Raw genomic sequence first — 19,662 nt, 5'->3', positions numbered from 1 at the left:
ATCCTTATACCGTTTATGCTATTTTCTTTACTTATTTTATTTCTAATAGATTTTTATTTGAGAAAGTGAAAGTATAGAACACAGTTGTTTAAGATTGTTTTGTATATGGTGTTATAATTTGAAAAAATAAATAAAGATTACAAAATCTTAAAAACAACACATTTTCTATTATTATAAATTATTAGACTTTTCAGGGGACCCCATTTGAATTCCAGGCGACCCCACATGGGGTCATGACCCCAAGGTTAAAAAACACTGCATTCCATTATGTATTCTAAGTGTGCAGTGGTGGGGGGTACATGGATTCAGGTTAAATGTCTGGAGGGGTACGGGACTGTGAACAGTTTGGGGAAACACTGTAAATTACAAACCATGTTGTTGACTAGAGGTGAGTATTTGCAACGATGTTGGAATACGATACGATATTATCATGATATTCTACCCAGTTAATATCAAAATTAAAAATCAAGTTGTTGTAAATGTTCATCAGAAGATATTGATCATTCAGAGAACACAGTGAGTCAAAACTATTTGCTTCAAAACATCCTATTTATTATTTATTATTAGTGATTTTGCACATTTTCACTGAAAAAAAAAAAATACAGTGTTACACTGACATCATAAAATAAAGTGCAACAAGTTTATTTTCACTGAAACTACTGTGTAGAAGTCTCAAAGTAACCATGACAACATAATGATTGTAACAACTGTAAGTGAGAACATTAATGATTAATCACCCTGAGTTACTGATAATGCACAAAATAAATAATCCTATTGAATCAGTTTAAACACTGATCTGAACAGATTATATAAAAATAAAATGTCTGTGTTTATATAAATATTACAGACTGTAATATTTATATTATTATATTATATTAAAATAAAGTACATTACGTAACCACTGAAATATTGCACAAATACACAAAAATATTAATTAATTATCAGGAACAATAAATAAATAATTTTTTTAAATAAAAAAAAATCTATTTAAAATCGGCATCCAAAAAAAATTGCGATACATCGTGATTTTTTTTCACACTCCTAGTCAGCATGGAATAAATAAATAAACATGGTTTTACATGTATTGTAATGGTAGAAAAGAAACTCTGAACTGGAGTGGGAACAGAAAGAATGCACACAATTATCTCACTAACAATGTGATTTTATTATTAATAAAGTAAGCTGTGGTTTCTGTAGGGGAGACGGTGAGGGACCCCCTCCAATTGCTCTACCAGGAGAAGGTGGGGGTTGAGGATGCAGTCCTCTATCTTCTTCACCACGGCCTCACATACCTGGATGTGGGTGGGGTGGGGGACGGGGTGGGAGGGGGACACTCCATTGTGAGGATGCTATTCTTCCAGTGCTTTTAATACAATCCATCCCAGCCTTCTCCGGTAGGTCCTCAACATTGACCTGCAGCACCTCAGGGTACTGTGCTCTACCCCCTCCTCTTCACCCTCTACACTGCTGACTTTAGTTACAACTCTGATACATGCAGAAGTTCTCTGATGACACTGCAATTGTGGCATGTGTCGGGGGGGCGGGTACTGAGGCCTGGTGGAGGACTTTATGGAGTGGAGTCAGCAGAACAAGCTCCTGCTGAACTCAACTAAAACCAAGAATTTTATTGTTTTTAACTTCTTAAATTCTGTAGATCCTGCCCTGTTTGTGTGAATGTGAGCAACAGTGTCACGGCCGGTATTCAGAGGCTCAAGTGCAGGACAACAAGACACGACAACCAATGATCCTTTGCAGTATTTAATTCAACTCACATATAAACACAAACAGAACTGGGGAATAAAGCTGGCGGTTTGGGTGATGGAGAGATGGTGACAGAAGATCAGGAAACAGGCTGACTGAGGAAGTGGAGGATGATGGCTGAGCAGAGCCGTGTGAGGAAATCCAGTCCAGAGGAGAAGCAGAGGCAGATGGTGGAGTTGATCCTGGGAGATTTGAAGCAGTGGTTACTCTGGCAGAAGATCTTGCAGTTTCCAAGCAAGTGGGTGGAGAAACAAAACTGGAGACACAGAGAATGAGGTGAGAGGCTGGCAGCAGAAAGCGGCAGAACAGCAATCGTACTGACTCTATAGTTGTTAACAGAAAACACACTGCCTGCAGCTTTAATGTGAGGACCAATGACTCCTGCTGCAGCTCACTCCCAGGTGTGTCTCATCCACTGATTAAGGATCTGCAGCAGCCAAGGTAAACGCCCACCTAAGGAGAAGGGAGGGGAAGGAAAAAAAAGGAAGAGGGGGAAAAAGTACTGCCACTACTTGGTGCTCCCTGTAGTGGCTGTGATTTATATCTCTATATATCTATCTAGTATTTATATCTCTATATATCTATCTAGTATTTATATCTCTATATATCTATCTAGTATTTATATCTCTATATATCTATCTAGTATTTATATCTCTATATATCTATCTAGTATTTATATCTCTATATATCTATCTATTTACTGTATATCTATATATCTATCTAGTATTTATATCTCTATATATCTATCTAGTATTTATATCTCTATATATCTATCTATTTACTGTATATCTATATATCTATCTAGTATTTATATCTCTATATATCTATCTATTTACTGTATATCTATATATCTATCTAGTATTTATATCTCTATATATCTATCTAGTATTTATATCTTTATATATCTATCTAGTATTTATATCTCTATATATCTAGTATTTATATCTCTATATATCTATCTAGTATTTATATCTCTATATATCTATCTAGTATTTATACCTCTATATATCTATCTAGTATTTATATCTCTATATATCTATCTAGTATTTATATCTCTATATATCTATCTAGTATTTATATCTCTATATATCTATCTATTTACTATATATCTATCTAGTATTTATATCTCTATATATCTATCTAGTATTTATATCTCTATATATCTATCTATTTACTGTATATCTATATATCTATCTAGTATTTATATCTCTATATATCTATCTAGTATTTATATCTCTATATATCTATCTATTTACTGTATATCTATATATCTATCTAGTATTTATATCTATATATCTATCTAGTATTTATATCTCTATATATCTATCTAGTATTTATATCTCTATATATCTATCTAGTATTTATATCTCTATATATCTATCTAGTATTTATACCTCTATATATCTATCTAGTATTTATATCTCTATATATCTATCTAGTATTTATACCTCTATATATCTATCTAGTATTTATATCTCTATATATCTATCTAGTATTTATATCTCTATATATCTATCTATTTACTATATATCTATCTAGTATTTATATCTCTATATATCTATCTAGTATTTATATCTCTATATATCTATCTATTTACTGTATATCTATATATCTATCTAGTATTTATATCTCTATATATCTATCTAGTATTTATATCTCTATATATCTATCTATTTACTGTATATCTATATATCTATCTAGTATTTATATCTATATATCTATCTAGTATTTATATCTCTATATATCTATCTAGTATTTATATCTCTATATATCTATCTAGTATTTATATCTCTATCTAGTATTTATATCTCTATATATCTATCTATTTACTGTATATCTATATATCTATCTAGTATTTATATCTCTATCTAGTATTTATATCTCTATCTAGTATTTATATCTCTATCTAGTATTTATATCTCTATATATCTATCTATTTACTGTATATCTATATATCTATCTAGTATTTATATCTCTATATATCTATCTATTTACTGTATATCTATCTAGTATTTATATCTCTATATAGCTTCGTATTTATATCTTCTATTTATGTATATCTATCTAGTATTTACATCTCATCATATACTATCTAGGATTTATATCATCTGTCTAATCTAGTATTCTTATCTATATATTTATCTAGTATTATATCTTATATTCTATCTGTATTTCTATCTCTATATATCTATCTAGTATTTAATCGATCTATTTTATATATCTATCTAGTATTTATATCTCTATAATCTAGCTAGATTTATACCTCCATAACTATTCTGGCACTGTATATCCTTATATCTATCTAGATTTATACCCTCTATATCTATCGTATTTATATCTCTATATATCTATCAGTAGTTATCCTCTATATCTCTATCTAGTATGTATATCTCTATATATCTATCTATTTACTGTATATCTATATATCTATCTAGTATTATATCTCTATATATCTATTATTACTGTATATCTATCTAGTATTTATACTCTATATATCTATAGTATTATATCTATCTATTTACTGTATATCTATCTAGTATTTATATCTCTATATATCTATCTAGTATTTATACCTCTATATATCTATCTAGTATTTATACCTCTATATATCTATCTAGTATTTATATCTCTATATATCTATCTAGTATTTATATCTCTATATATCTATCTAGTATTTATATCTATCTATTTACTGTATATCTATCTAGTATTTATACCTCTATATATCTATCTAGTATTTATATCTCTATATATCTATCTAGTATTTATACCTCTATATATCTATCTAGTATTTATATCTCTATATATCTATCTAGTATTTATACCTCTATATATCTATCTAGTATTTATATCTCTATATATCTATCTATTTACTGTATATCTATATATCTATCTAATATTTATATCTCTATATATCTATCTATTTACTGTATATCTATATATCTATCTATCATCTAAAACACTCACTACCCAACAACATTCAGATCAAACGGTTCACATGAGTTCATTTAATACAAAGATGTTCTCTATCGTATTGAGACTATCTCTCCACCCAGTTACATATTCCATTTGTACAGGGACTGATCTCACTGGGACAGTTGACGTGGATATTTCTTTAAGACACACCACTACGTGGCCCATACATGGGCTTAAAAGCCCCAGGTGTGCATGCAATCACTGATTCATTGATTTCCACTCTGGCAGTAGGAGACGTGAGAGACAGACGTGTGAGGGAGATTAGCGCTAACCGTGTGTGGGAGTAGGAGTCGGTCTCTGGGCCCCTCTCGGGATCGCTTGTCTGCCCTTTATTCTCAGGTAGTGAAATTGGCGAAGGGGCACCGTAGGGCGTGGCGTGGTGCGGCATCCCCTCTCCGCCTGGCGCTGGAGCGACTCGAGGTGTATTGCTGGCTGTCCGGCTTCCGCATCTGCGTGTCCTTCAGTGTGTGTGTATGTAGGCTCGCTGCTGTGTCCTCTGACGGCTGTAGCAACTGTTAGCTGCTTCGGCTATAAACAAAACACAGCGTGCGAGAGCACTTCCTGGTTTGCCTGCTACGTCAGTATGGCAAGCTGAGAGGGACCTCCCTGCAGGGGCTGCGATCTGAGAATGCCTGCAGAGGACGGCCATGAGTACTGTGTGATGTGCCTGGGCAGTGATCATACATTTATGGCAAAGGATGACCCATCCTCCTGTATGAGCTGTTTTTATCGGTGAGACTGAGGGAGGCCCGATGCCATGTGTTTAGGGCAAAGCCGCCCACACCTGTGCATGGACTGCAGTCGGCCAAGCGCCCTAGGACTGTGGCTCCAGCAGCACAGAGTTCAGCCGGCTATCTCTCCACCACGAGGCCGCTCAGAAACCGTTCCAATCAATGTGAATCAGTGATTGCATGCACACCTGGGGCTTTTAAGCCTGTGCATGGGCCACGTAGTGGTGTGTCTTAAAGAAATATCCACGTCAACTGTCCCAGTGGGATCAGTCCCCGTACATATGGAATATTTAACTGAGTGGAGAGATAGTCTCTCCACTCAGAGAACCAAGGATACAACGTAACCGAATGTTTTACTTCAGGAACGCCACGTCTGGGATCTTTCCCGCCGTCTGAAACAGAAACAGTTGCTACTTTAGACATCAGCACATATAAACCATGACGTAGATTGTTTAGAGTCGTGTCACCTTTAACTTAGTGAAGATAAGTGCTGCTTGGTTCAAGTCCCACTCGTTGTCCTGCAGACACCTGTAACACACAGACAGTGTTTACCAGTGAGCTGTGACATTCATCCTAGTCTGGTAGACGGATTAGGAGAGGACACCTACTTCAGGGACCATTCCAGCTTCATGCCTGACTTCAGGGAGAAGGTGCTGAGCATCTCCTGCTGTGGGGCAGTGAGGGTGGGCACTGGGTTGGAGGAAGGGGTCGGGGCAGGTGCCACAAAAGCTCTGCTGATCTGCTCCGTTGTAGCCAGTCTGATGAAGAGCTGGTCGTTGATGATGGACAAACTGTTCAAGTATGAACGAGGACCACAGGGTTCAAAGGTTAGAGACTTTCTATGGTGTTAATATTACAGTAATATAGGGCTGTGTCCCAATAGTCCCTCCTATCTCCTTTCCTATCCACTGTCCTTTAACACCTGGAAGTGTTTAAGTGGTGGCCGTGATAAAAGAGCGTTTAAATTTTCTGAGGAAAGGAGGCGTGGCCATAGGATTATTACAATACCTTGTGGAAGTGCGTCTGATTATCAAAACAAACGTGATCACCTTTTCCTAACTCCTTTCCTAACACCTTTCCTTAACTCCATGACATCTTCCACAGGGTTAAGGAAAAGTGGATAGGAAAGGAGATAGGAGGGACTATTCAGACACAGCCTAAGCCTTAGTTCATCTTTAGAACTGTAACATGGTTTACCAGTTTAGCCTTAAATTATAATTGCCAATTTTTATAGAATTTCCATGGCAAATACAATTAAATAGTCAATTATCTGAACTCAAATACAATTATGACAGCAACAGATTTAAAAAAATAACAATTATAATTATGCTTTAATTGTAATTAATTATCAATTAAGCAATTACAATTATAATTGACCCCAACCCTGATTATATTATTGCTACAATACAAACAGATGTTGGTTTGATGTAATTGTTAAAGTTGTGGTTATTATTATTATTATTATTATTATTATTAATATTAATAGAAATAAATATGGTAATAACTGGAATATTTTGGTATTATATTATTTAATATTTACTACCACACAAAGTACTAAAAAGTGGTATCGTTGAGTACCGATACTGATTTACGAGTACCGAGTATCGGTTTAAATGTGTAAGGTGCCCATCACTAGTAATCTCTACAATAACAATGGTTGTTGTGTAAAAACATTATTGTTTATCATTTTATTTATGGACAAATAAATATACATTAGGTAAATATAGGAATACACAGAAAACACATGTGGTGAAACAGTATTTACTGTTTGTTCATTCCAGTCATACTAGTGGAGGCAAGCATTATCTGAAGCTACAGCTGATAATGAGCACTTTGGTTTTACATGTGTAACTTACCCAGAATCCACTGCTGGAACTGTGATGAAAACTCTGGAGAAGGCCTTTATAGATTCTTTAGATTTATCATCTATAACAACTGAAAAAGTCCAAAAAGCGTCAGTGAGAATAGATGCAGTGGATCTTCTTATAACCATGACGACTAAGATACTGACCTTCTTTGAAGACTCCGCCCACTGTGAAGGACAGCAGTGTGTTCTGTGAAAACAAAGCAGTTTGGCCGAGTGTGAACAACACAAATGATGTAACTCAGTGTGTGGCAGATCAGACGTGAACTCACTGTGTAGGCGTTTACGTCCACGGTGAAAGAGCTGATGTCATGCTGGGTTTTTGGCAGCTCGTTGAGGAGCGCCACCACATTCAGTCGTCTGTGTTTCAGCAGACGGAAACGCATCGCTAGGGCAGGTGAAAACAAGACAAACATCAGGTGGGCTCCATCATCACTAGGGTTGGGTATCGTTACTACTCGCTACTTTTTCAACGCTTCTGGTGCAAAATCATTATTTTAAACTAACTTCAAAATCTCAAAATGACCTTTTATTTCTAGAGTCAAATTTAACACATTTAACTCAAAACAACAAACAAATAAACTATTATTAGATAAACTTCACATTCATTTATTTGTGGCGGATAGTGTCACGCACCTTCTTTCAGGCCGTGTTTTGTGCATGTGCTACGGTTAGAAATGAGGTCATTGATCAATGATCTGATCAGCAAAAACAACGTCATGTGTATCAAGTAATGTGTGGCACCGAAATCTTTGTTCTTATTGGTTACTAGCGTTTCCATGGGAACTGGTCCCATACTCGTTCCAGGTTTCGGTAGCCAACCCTAATCATTACAAGTCATACGTTCACTTCAGGAGAACTTACTGGAGTCTTTGGTCCTCTTCAGGTTTCTACTGTCTTTGAAATATTCTCTCAGACTGCTCCTGAAAAACAAAGAAATCAGCAGCACTCAGTTAAAACGTGTACGTGTGTGTGTGTGTGCGTGTGTGTGTGTGTGTGTGTGTCCTTACCCTGATGGATTCTGGATGTTGTACGGTGTTGTTAGTGAAAATAACGCCTCATCATGGTAGGCACCCAGCAGTGACTGTCTGTCTCCAGAGTCGTACACACTGTAGTACCTGTGAAACAAACAAAACACACTCTGCATATCAACACCAATCACTGATGTCATTTCCTACTTATTGTTAGAAATGCTGTGAAGCAGCAGCGAGAAAAATGTTAGAAACTCACTGTTGCAAAAAGTGCTGAATGTAGACTTTAGCGTCATCAGAGCCAAAGCAGCTTCCCTGTGTGATCACATGGTCAACATTTAGCAGGAGAAATGAGACGTTCATTACAGAAAAGAAAAGGCTTGAATATAAAAATATAGTGGCTTCTATATTTGGAAAAAGTGACGTTTTGAACACAACAGACAACTCAGCATCACACTGACTAACCTTGCAAGGTGGGAGAGTGGTGGGTGTGTCCACATCAAAGCCATTGTGTGGGGGGAGGTCATTTCCATCCTGATGAGGGACAATACACAGTTTAGTGCAAGTTGTAAAATATCAGTTCATTTGGTGAATATCTGGTGTTATATGAAACATGACATTATCATTAAAAACCACTGGATTAAAACACAAACTAAACTCATGGAACCAGAACAAATCTAATCTGTGACCTCTGAACTAATCTGGTTGGTCCATGTGGATAAAAACAAACTCAATGAACCAGTCAATAAATATATAGTGACTGGTACATCGTACTCAGGCCCAAAGCTGTAGAACTCATTAATCACAGAACTTAAAACCATATCTGAGTTTAAAATGTTCACTTCTAGGGTTCAGTCTGAAAACAAACCAAAGTAAATAACACTGAGTCTGTGTGAATGTACATGTGATCGTGTGATTGAAAAAGTTTCATACAAATGTTGTATTAATGTGTTTTATTCATGTAAATTGTGTAAAAAGGCCCAACCAGGGACATGAGCTGTGAATTAGCATTAGCTAGAAGCTCTTTATGCGTCGCATCAGCTGTAAACCTTTATTGTAACTATGTTGATTGCATCGTCCCTAAAAATAAATAAATACATATTTGGGGGGAATAAAAGTACTTATTTATTTGATGATTTTACATTTTGTAAACAATTACAATAAACTGTACTTATAGCTGCTAGATATGATCTTTTTATTTATTTATTTTTTTAATCAGATAAAGACATACTGTAGACCTCAGATTAATATATGTTAGATCACTCTAAATGTAAAAGGTTGAAATTGTTGTTTGAAAGTTTATTTAATTCATATCAGGATTTCTGAGTGGCTCGACTCATTTATGTTGTAGTTTGTCCCTGTGACATCACATCACTACGTGAGGTATTCAATTTCAGCTGAATATATAGAATATATAGAACTTTCTGTGTGAATAACTTCCACCACTGTTTTTACCGCAACGTTCAGTCTGTGAAAACACCAGAATTATGTTGGGAAGTTTATTTGACAGAATTAAGTACACCTCTATCCTATTCTATGGGACTCCACATCCCACAATGCAATGTACAAAACGTGGAACAAACTTTCAAGCTGCAATTTCAACTTTTTTATTATTTTGTTGTGCAATTGATGTTTGAGTTATTGTTCTATGGAGGTTTACACCATGTCTTTTATCTGATAGATCATTATTGTTCACAGCAGCTTTAACACAACTGAGAATTGACAAAAAGACTTTAAACACTAAAGTCCTCTAGTATCAAAACTATGGTGGTAGAAATGAAGAGTGAGTGACCATAAACTGCTGATGAATGAATGAGTGAGTAGACCTACCAACTTCAGAAGCTGGGGAAACTTCTGGCACACAGCACTGGAACGTAAACAAAATAGAAAAGCAGAAGAATTAGTGTGAGAATTCAAAGTTGACACAATAAGTTAATCACTGTAAAACTCAGTAAGACCTGCTGCTCCACTAACACATTCATTTTGTTCACTGCAACACTACGCTGTGCTGTGTAGAACATTGACTTGATTACAGATGACATTTAGATTTAAGCATGAAAAAGAAATGTTAATCACAGGAAAGGAAGCAATTTACAAGTTACAAGAATGTTTTTATACTAAACAATAGTGTGTCTGAAAGTACATGTAGAGGAAAGAGTATAAATGACTATGTCTTTGGTGTTTTTACACCAATCTGATCGGCTTTATCGGATCGGCCGATATTTAGCATTTTATGCAATTCGTGTGATCGGCTGTAATGTCTATCGATCAATTACATCATTGTCGTAATGAAACTTTCTGTAGAAGCTCCCATTGTGTTGTTTTATCGTCTCATTTAAACTGAAGAGTTGTTTGCTTTACGTGACACGGTTTTATAGTATTTCACTCATGTGCATAAAGGTGAAAATCTATGTTTAACCGTTACAATGTCTCTCGGTTGGAACGGAGCGTCTGAGCGCCGACTTCTTTCCTTGTTTACTGGCTCTGAAAGCTGTGTGTGTGTGTGTGTGTGTACGCGCTTGTTTTGTTTACTCAGCATGTTAAAAGGGAGAGTCCTAGAGTGGTTTCACTTTCATACCAGAGACTTCAGTCCGTTTCAGGGTGATGGTGAACACAGAAGCCTGTGTGCGCCCCACCTCCGCTGTGCACCTGTGAATACAGACTATAAGCAACAGCATGTTTTGCGATGCAACAGTCAGGATATATGTGTTAGCTCCTAATGCTAATGGAGGTGCGGTCCGCCTCCGCAGCGTCATCGTTAACTCTCTCGTAGTCGACACAGCTGCTGTTCAGGGACTAAATTAAATGGTTGAGTTCACATTTACACCAGTGCTCGGTCTGAATCACATTTTTAAAAGTGGGGTCACAAAACACGGTACCGTTTGATTTTCTGTGAATCATTCATGTGTTAGTGCACTGTTAGACCCTGTGATTTAACACAACCATACACAAAGCACTTTTCTCAATTTGGACATTGTTGGGTCTTCCTTCGTTTACAAGTTCTCCATCAACTGTGGGAAAATTCAGTCATTGATTAGGAACAAAAACACACAACAGCGGGTTTGACGCACGTTGGTTGCATGTTGTGGGAAACTCAGATATAAGACGTTGGATTGGCAGAAACTGCCTTTCGATAATAAATCATCAAAACTTTAAATTTGGATCAAATCTTTTTCAATCTGCAAATGTTTACACAACAAATGTATTTCACGGGCTGAACACCAATAACTGGGTGTCTGTTTTAATGAACTATGGAAACATTAGCTTCTTGGATGCAGAGCGGTCAGTCAACTATTTTTAGGAATCATAAGAAAACAAAGTTACCAGAACTACATCTGGTAAACAGACTACAATCATATATTCAAGATTTTAACAGTAAAATGACAATAACATCCTTTGTTGTCACAGTAAATCTACTGAGCTCACGTGTAAACATCTGTAACAACCCAGAATAGAAAACTGACCTGACGTATGAAGATCTGTCTTTGAAAAGGTCACAGAGAGGGTTTCTGACCAACCACAGCTCCACCAGTTTCAGCCCCTTCAACTTGTCCAGCTCATGTTCAGTTTTCAGCTGAAGAACAAACAGGAAGCCGGTAGGCGTCAACACATGAACCTTCAACACTACTACACAAACATGACAATGAAAGCCTTGGAGCTGCCAGTCTTACGTCGTTGTGTGAAAGGTTCAGGGCCTTCAGATGAGGCACTTTGGTCACAAGCTCGCTGAGTTCATCCAGTCTCTGGATGCAGTTGTGACTGAGGTTCAAACTTGTCAACTGCAAAGAAAACATTGATTTCATTAGGTCTGGACTTCACTTTGATGATCTAACTTTTAAAGTATCCACAGTATATGAAGATACACAGATAGTTGCTGATTGTCGTACGACCGTTACCTGAGGAATGTTTTCTTCAATGATCTTAATGACGGCCTCCATGTTTGTTTTCCTGTGTAAAACCACTTTAATATCCTGGGACACCAAGTCTGTTAAACAGATAAAAGTTTCAACATTCACGTCCACTTATGAAAGAATCCACAAGGACGGTAAAAAACAGGCATCATGAAACAACACAATTCTGAAGATTTAAAACATTTAAACCACATTTTAAGTAAAAATAATAATAATAAATTATGAAACCAACTGTAATCAATGAATAATAATAAAATGTAAACTGTATATAAAAGTATCACCTGGTGCTTCCAGCCTGTTAACCCAGTAACACAAGCCATTTAGATTGTGTTTTATAAAGCAGTGACTGATAAATACTTCCACTATATAAAACAACACCAATCCAAGGTGTTTCCTTTGAGATGTCAAAGGAAGTGGTCAACATTGTGAATTATCTAATGCCAAAAGATGTGGTGTGGTTACCTGGGTCTGTGTGGAAACTGGTCAGATCCCAAGCTTGCTGTGAACCATCAAAACGTTTTGACATGCATTGCTAGAAAAGAGAAAAAAACATCTTTAAAACAGTTCAAATACATTCTTTTAAATCAGAGATGCTCATAGTTAACTATTTAACCGTTAACAGACAACAACTTTGACCAATTAATGCTAACATACTACTTTCTGCAAGTCCTAAAAAACAAGATGTACTATTGTATGTACTATTTTGCATGGATATTAACCTTTGGCTATGGTATTATTATTTAAAATAACTCAAAATGTCCAGTAAATTCCTATACATCATTCCCATGAAAAGTTTCTATTTTAGAATATTCCCAATTTTAAATTCCTGTGGACAACAGGACAAAGCAAACAACATCGTAGAGAATCACATTCACCACCACTGACTCATAAAACATCCTCAGCATTTTTCTGCAGATGTTGAAGGACCTCACAAGGCTTTGGTCCTTCCTGTAGAGGGAGTCAGTGTTCCTCCCCCAGTCCAGTTTATTGTCTATTACCACTCCCAGGTATTTGAACTCCTCTACAATGTCTACACTGACCTCCTGAATGATTTGTTATCACTGACCTTCAGATGTTCCAATTCTTCAACCTTCAGCTCTGAGAGGCAGAATTTGGGGGGATCACTGCGGTTGACGTGTACATCCACCTTGAGGAACATCAGTCAAGGAAAAAAAAGATCACAAACTAATGAGTGAAAACAGTAATGTAGAGCCTGTGAGAACATTTAGCAAACTATTCACTAAATGCAAAGAATACATTTATCAGTAAACATTGTTCACTGTGAGATGAACTGGACAAACACTGAGAACCAGGTGGTGGTTTTGACTGTAGTTTTCTAAGAAATCCTTGATCATTTTGAAGTATTCAGAAACCTTTGTAATTGGTTTTTTAAAAACTGAAATCCTGAAGCTCAGTTTTCAAACCATTTGCATGAAAAAAGACACATTTATCATAAAGGCAGGTGTATGTGAGCTCAAAGCTGATAACAGATCCTGAACACAAAGTTCTCATAGAAGTGAGTTTGTGTTTCCAGTTGTCATCACAAACGTACCTTATAGCCATCACAAACTGTGACCTTGCGAGAACACTTGTTGTTGTCATACTTTTTGCCATGAGGAGTCTGTTGACAAGGCAAACAAATTAAGATGCTGTTAGACCAATCACAAAGCAGATTAGCTAGATGTGAGTGTGAGCTTACACACCGTGATTTTGAACCAGCCGAGTCGGCTTCTAATTCCTCCTCTGAAAGATCCTCTCCCTCTTCCTCCTCCTCCTCTGCCGCCACCTCCACCAGTGCCTTGTGGCCAGTCTCTGTCCATACAGCCGTCTCCTTTGCTAAATACTCTCCCATAAGGAATGCTGAACAAGACAAAATAATATTAATGATAATGATTTCTGTACAAAAGCAAAACACAAGTGACCACGGAATGAACGGAATCACGAAATCAACCAATGAAAATGGTTAAATGCGCAAATGGACATGAAACGCCGTCACCGTGGGGCAAAGAACTTTTTTTTTTTTAAATGGGGAAATGTTTCCGGGGAACGCCTATTAGGTGCACCACCCTCCCTCCTCCTGTTCAGGTTGCATTAAACTCATCTTAAATCACCACAAACACCGTCTAAAAAGCAACGCAAATCATCACTGCCTCCTAACTACAGAGCCTCCAGTGCCCGTTATACCTGTGATCAACTTTAATCATCTTCCCCTGCTCAGTGTTTGAACTGTTGTGTCTGTCTGTGCCTCGTAGGTAAACATTCACAGTCAGCTAGCTACCTCAAGTACAACAGTTTCAGTGGGAACTTCCGGTTTACAAAATAAAAGTCCGTTGGAGCAACGTTATTAGAATGTTACATTCTAACATCTCATCAGAGCTACAGAAGATAGGATCATTTAAATTAGGTTTATTTAAACAAAGTTGATCAAAAGTTAATCAATAAACCTGATCAGATTCAGTAAATCATTGATGCCCGAGAGGAAATATAGTGACATTAAAGCTGTTCTCATACATATTTATATAACATATAAATAATTAAAGATGAGCAGTCAGAATAATCCATGTCACTACAACTTATATCTACCCTTTAATTGTATCTTATTTTATTTTTGACACACATTTTTGTTTAATTATTATTATTTATTTTTTTTAATTAGTTTTTATTTTGTTTCCTCACAGGAGTTAAAAACTGATATTTTCTTTAAAAAATTATAAATATTTCTAAAAAAAACCGTAATTTAAACAATGTATTTTATAGGGCCCTACTTATCCACAGATATATTTCAGAGACACACACACCTTGCATTATAAATAGATACTGTAGTAAGAAACAGGATTGTGATGATTAAATTAAATGTCTGGATTAAAACATGTGGGACCATCTGCAACTGTGAACCAACATTTAAAAACTGCGTCTTATTCACATTGACTCGAGCGCGCTATTAATTATTATTGTATTACTGCTACTTTTTCATTTACAATGTATGAATTGAATGTTGTTTCAGGAATATCATGTATTCTTATGAAGACAACATTTAATGAAAGTCAACACTTACTATCTTTGATGAGAACTGCCGTTCTGAGAGCTGTCACTCATGGTCACATCTCTATTGAGGCCAAGCCTGGACCACACTCCAGGTCCTCCACATCCACCACGGTGGTTCCCCCGCTGCTGGTCTCTGTGGAAAGACCGTCCCCTGTAGGGGCCTCGGCCATTGCCAAAATGTTGGGGTGCAAATCTGTCATTGTCTTCTGTAAAAGAAAATAAACATCATTAACCTATAATTTCAGTGAGTTTAGTACACATGCATAGCCATAAATGCAATGTTACTAATAATGACAGAATCATTTCTTTCAGTTTTTGGCCTTGTTTTTTTTTTTCATTTTTGATTTTGGCCAATAATTTTCCTATAGCACGGTGCATCTCTATGCTTTGTCTTAGATTGTACAATGAGCAGTGAAATGTATTTTTGTACCAGCATTCAATTGTCATAAAAATACTAAAATTATACATTTACAGTATACCTACATAATGAAATATTTTAATAAAGGAATTGAATAAGCAAATTTAATCAGTGAAATTAAATTAATCTGTGTCGTTAAATGTTGATACATGTTGGGCTTTACTAACAACCAGAGATAAAGCAAATGTGTCATGTGCATAAACAGGTACTTTAATGTGAACCTTTTGACATTTGTAAGACTTCAAAATAAAATACTGTTTAACAATGACGGCAGAGAAACTACTTTTAATGTCTACCAGGTGTTGGAGAAGACCCCATTAGCAACACGCTACAATTTAGCTCAAGATGACTTTGTAAAATGCTAACGTTTACTGTTGTATAATTACATGTAATATACCTTTCCACACCTACTGTCTATAGTTTGTACTGCAAACACAGTAAAATAAATTTAGTATGATCTTTTCACTGTTCAATCCGTAAATGGTTGGTCATTTGTTCTTCTGTTTCTAAACCAAATCAAAAAATCAAATAAATAGTGCTGTTATTTTGATTTTATTTTACTGGTTTAAAACTCAAATGAAAATTCAAAGAACATGAGCAGCAGCTACGAGATGAAACATCCAAAAAATAAATCCTAAACAGTAGGGATGTCCCGTTCCGATACTGATATCGATCCATTGTCAACCAAATAATGAATATCAGATTTTATAGGACTTCATCTAAAATCTACAATATATATGATGTTAATTCAATTGTAGAATACTGTAGAGATTATAGGTGAAGGTTAAAATGTATGTAACCAATTAGTTAATAATAAATAGGTCAGTTTTTATCATCTCTACTGTTGCTGACAAACCTTTTATAACATTCCACACTACAAAATAAATCATAAAAGTTTGTATGATTTGTGCTGATGTCGTATCGGATCGGTATCGGCCAATACTCAAGGCTGCAATATCGGTATAGTATCGGAAGTGGTAAAAAGTTGCATTGGGACATCCCTACTAAACAGTCCTAGTGTGTGAGGAGACATGGTCCAGGACCTGTGGAGGGAAACCAGGTGTAGTGAACATCTGGTCTGGTTCTGTTCACTCTGACAGTGTTTTTGGGGTTTTGTTTATAGATCGGAACCAATGTCCCCACAAATATAAAACCAGTTTAAACCCCACAAACGAGAGCAACCTTTGCCCTGTGCTTTGTCTCAGAGCTCAGTGCACAAACCAAGTCATTCACCTTCATAACTAATACCGAGATATTACATAACCTAAAAGGATCCATAGATTGTAGGTACAGTGTAGTTTGGCACATGGTTTACATGTATTTAGAAAATATACCAGCGGTGTACAGAGACTCCATGACACTGTTACCACCAATTTGGACCCTATTCTTAGCTCTGCTGACCTCACTCCTCATTTTGAAGTCATCTTCCTCTAAAAGGAATAAGCAGATGTTTGATATTAACACTGAGCTCCACAGAAGTCTCTTACCGTTGTAGTTCGCCATGTTTCTGGGACCGTTTTGTCTTTCAAAGACAAAAACTCGGCTCCGTCAAACAGTCCGTGGAAGAGGGACTTCTTCTTTGTACAAACAAAATGTATAAAACACAACACAAAGACTAAAACACACTGTCTCAACGTATGTGAAAGAAAAATACACAAAGATGTCTGCGATACGACGATATGCAGCAGGTAAGTTAGCATGTAACGGCTGCCACTGTAAAGATGAAGGAGACGGGCTACTTCCTGTTTATACTGGTCAACTGTCAGTGCCCAATCCTTTCTACGCATGCGTGTATACTACGTCACTTCCTTCATCGCTTCCTTACGACAGATCTGCGGGAACGTGATATTTGGATGTAAACCGACCATACGACGTTTGTTAAATATTTCAATAGTACACATTTAAATATGTGACAGGTTTTTTTTTTTTTAATTTTTAATTGTTAATTTAAATAAATACGGCGTTTGTTAGATATATATATACATATTTTTAGGTTTTAAAAAAAAAATGTTGTATGATATATATCAAAACATTTTATCAAAAAATTATTAAAAAAAAGATATTATATATATATATATATATATATATATATATATATAGTACACATGTAAATATGTTAATATGATTGTTTTGTGATGTTTTTAATTGTTAATGAAAAAAAAGACAAAAAGAAATAAAAACGGATTTAAACACAATACACAACATTGACAATCAAAAACCAAACATTAATAAAAAAAATAAAAAATAAAAATTTACTCAAAAAATAAATTTCGAATGATTTTTAAAGACCAGGGTTTCAACCTTTTAAATAGTACACAAACGGCCATAAAATAGACCGACCGGATGTAGACGCGTTTCACGGCTGAGGGGCGAGTCTCGACTGGGAAAAACACGTGTTGTTTGGAGTGGAGAGAGCGGGACTGTGGCTAAACTGTCACAAGATAATTTTAAAACTAGAGTCACACAATGTGGAGATGTTGAAATGCAGTCCTGTTGGAGTAACCAGAGAGTTAAAAAGTAAAGAGGGAGAAATAGAAATGGCAAGGTTTGTGAGAGATGGGAATTTATTGATTGATTGTAAAACAAAAGTACAGAAAGACAAAGCAATGAGAATGAAGAGCGTGTGTGGAATGAAGGTGTTGGAGGATGGATGGGACAGGACAGCATACGGAGTCCAGCATATGGTCACAACACCACTTGTAAAAGAGTTTCCACCTATTAGCGTACAACCTGCGTGTGGACGGCGCTCGTGCATTGCAAATAGTGTAGCCAATGCCACCGTCAAACTGGAAAAGTTTACGCCGGGCCTTGCAGTGTCCAGACCAAGAGCTGGAGGCAAGTGGGATGGGGGTGTAACACCCGGCCCCCCATTTGAGACAATAGGTCTGCCCTATGCGGGAGACGCATTGGCAAGCTGCAACAGAGCCTGTGCAGCAGCGAAAACCAAGTCCTCCCCGGCCAGAATAGAGCCACCAGGAGGAACCGGTGTTTGTCCTGAAGGACCCGGAGTAGCGTTGGGAAAACGCGGCAACGGTGGGAAGGCGTACCAATGTCCTGTGGGGTTCCTCAGGGCTCTGTTCTTGGACCCTTTATATGCTTCCTTGAGGACAAATTTTACAGAACTGAAAGGTTGATTATCAGAGCTACGCAGATGACACACAACTATATCTATCACTGAACCCAGATGACTATGGTCCCATTGAGGTGTTGTGTGACTGCTTAGAACAAGTAAACTGCTGGATGAGTGAAAACTTCCTTCAACTAAACCATGACAAGATGGAGGTGATTGTCTTTGGTAACAAGGAAAAGAGGACTGCTGTCAGCAAGTATCTGAGTCTGGATCTTTAAAAGATAAAGACCAAGTCAAAAACCTTGGTGTTCTGATTGACTCAGATCTGACATTCAGCATCAGATCAAATCTATCACAAAAACATCTTCTACCACCTAAAGAACATCTCCAGAGTGAAAGGTTTAATGACTCAGAAAGATCAGGAGAAACTGGTCCATGCTTTTATCTCCAGCAGACTGGACTATTGTAATGGTCTTCTGACAGGAATCCCCCAAAAGATCATCAAACATCTACAGCTGGTTCAGAACGCTGCAGCTCGGGTCTGAACCAGAACAACAGAACACATTAGTCCAGTTTTAAAGTCTTTACACTGGCTCCCAGTCAGCCTCAGAATAGACTTTAAAGTTCTGCTGCTGGTGTATAAATCTGTGAGGGTTAACCCTAATCCTAACCCATTAATGGATTAATTATATTCATTGCATACATAATCAATTGCACTGATCAGGTTAAACAAAAAACGGAAAATATTAAGATAATTGTAAAAGGACCAGAGACATTTGTGAATATCAGGAAGCTGTCATGGGAGGAAGTTAAGAACATGTTGGAAAGTGACAGCAAAGCTGGTGTAGGGAAGGTGTAGAGCCCAGTGATGGGGGGATTACCACAGTGGGAAATGCCAGGGATGAATTTTGATCC

General features: G+C 36.6%; 1 protein-coding gene and 1 long non-coding RNA gene across 2 annotated transcripts; both read right to left on the bottom strand.

Annotated features, from left to right (window-relative positions):
• Positions 1-1,742: 1,742 nt before the first annotated feature.
• On the bottom strand, positions 1,743-2,428 carry LOC114479372 (uncharacterized). Its single transcript, XR_003675977.1, has 2 exons — positions 2,110-2,428; positions 1,743-2,017 (listed from the first exon to the last, which is right to left on the bottom strand). It is a non-coding gene; the product is annotated as an uncharacterized LOC114479372 (long non-coding RNA).
• Positions 2,429-4,754: 2,326 nt separating this feature from the next.
• On the bottom strand, positions 4,755-17,447 carry LOC114479368 (nuclear RNA export factor 1-like). The gene is made up of 20 exons (XM_028473036.1): positions 17,165-17,447; positions 15,270-15,465; positions 13,918-14,074; positions 13,767-13,835; positions 13,281-13,361; positions 12,677-12,746; positions 12,200-12,288; positions 11,975-12,082; positions 11,768-11,877; positions 10,134-10,170; positions 8,769-8,837; positions 8,563-8,618; positions 8,343-8,450; positions 8,197-8,255; positions 7,605-7,720; positions 7,480-7,522; positions 7,325-7,403; positions 6,077-6,259; positions 5,936-5,996; positions 4,755-5,860 (listed from the first exon to the last, which is right to left on the bottom strand). The coding sequence occupies exons 1-20, from the start codon at positions 17,178-17,180 to the stop codon at positions 5,822-5,824; spliced, it is 1,746 nt and encodes a 581-aa protein (XP_028328837.1). The 5' UTR covers positions 17,181-17,447; the 3' UTR covers positions 4,755-5,821.
• Positions 17,448-19,662: the final 2,215 nt, after the last annotated feature.

The sequence above is a fragment of the Gouania willdenowi genome, chromosome 17 (assembly GCF_900634775.1).
Source record: "Gouania willdenowi chromosome 17, fGouWil2.1, whole genome shotgun sequence".
NCBI classification, from domain to species: Eukaryota; Metazoa; Chordata; class Actinopteri; order Blenniiformes; family Gobiesocidae; genus Gouania; species Gouania willdenowi.
Note: the sequence above shows the minus strand (reverse complement) of the source record. Positions and strands in the feature narration are given on the sequence as shown.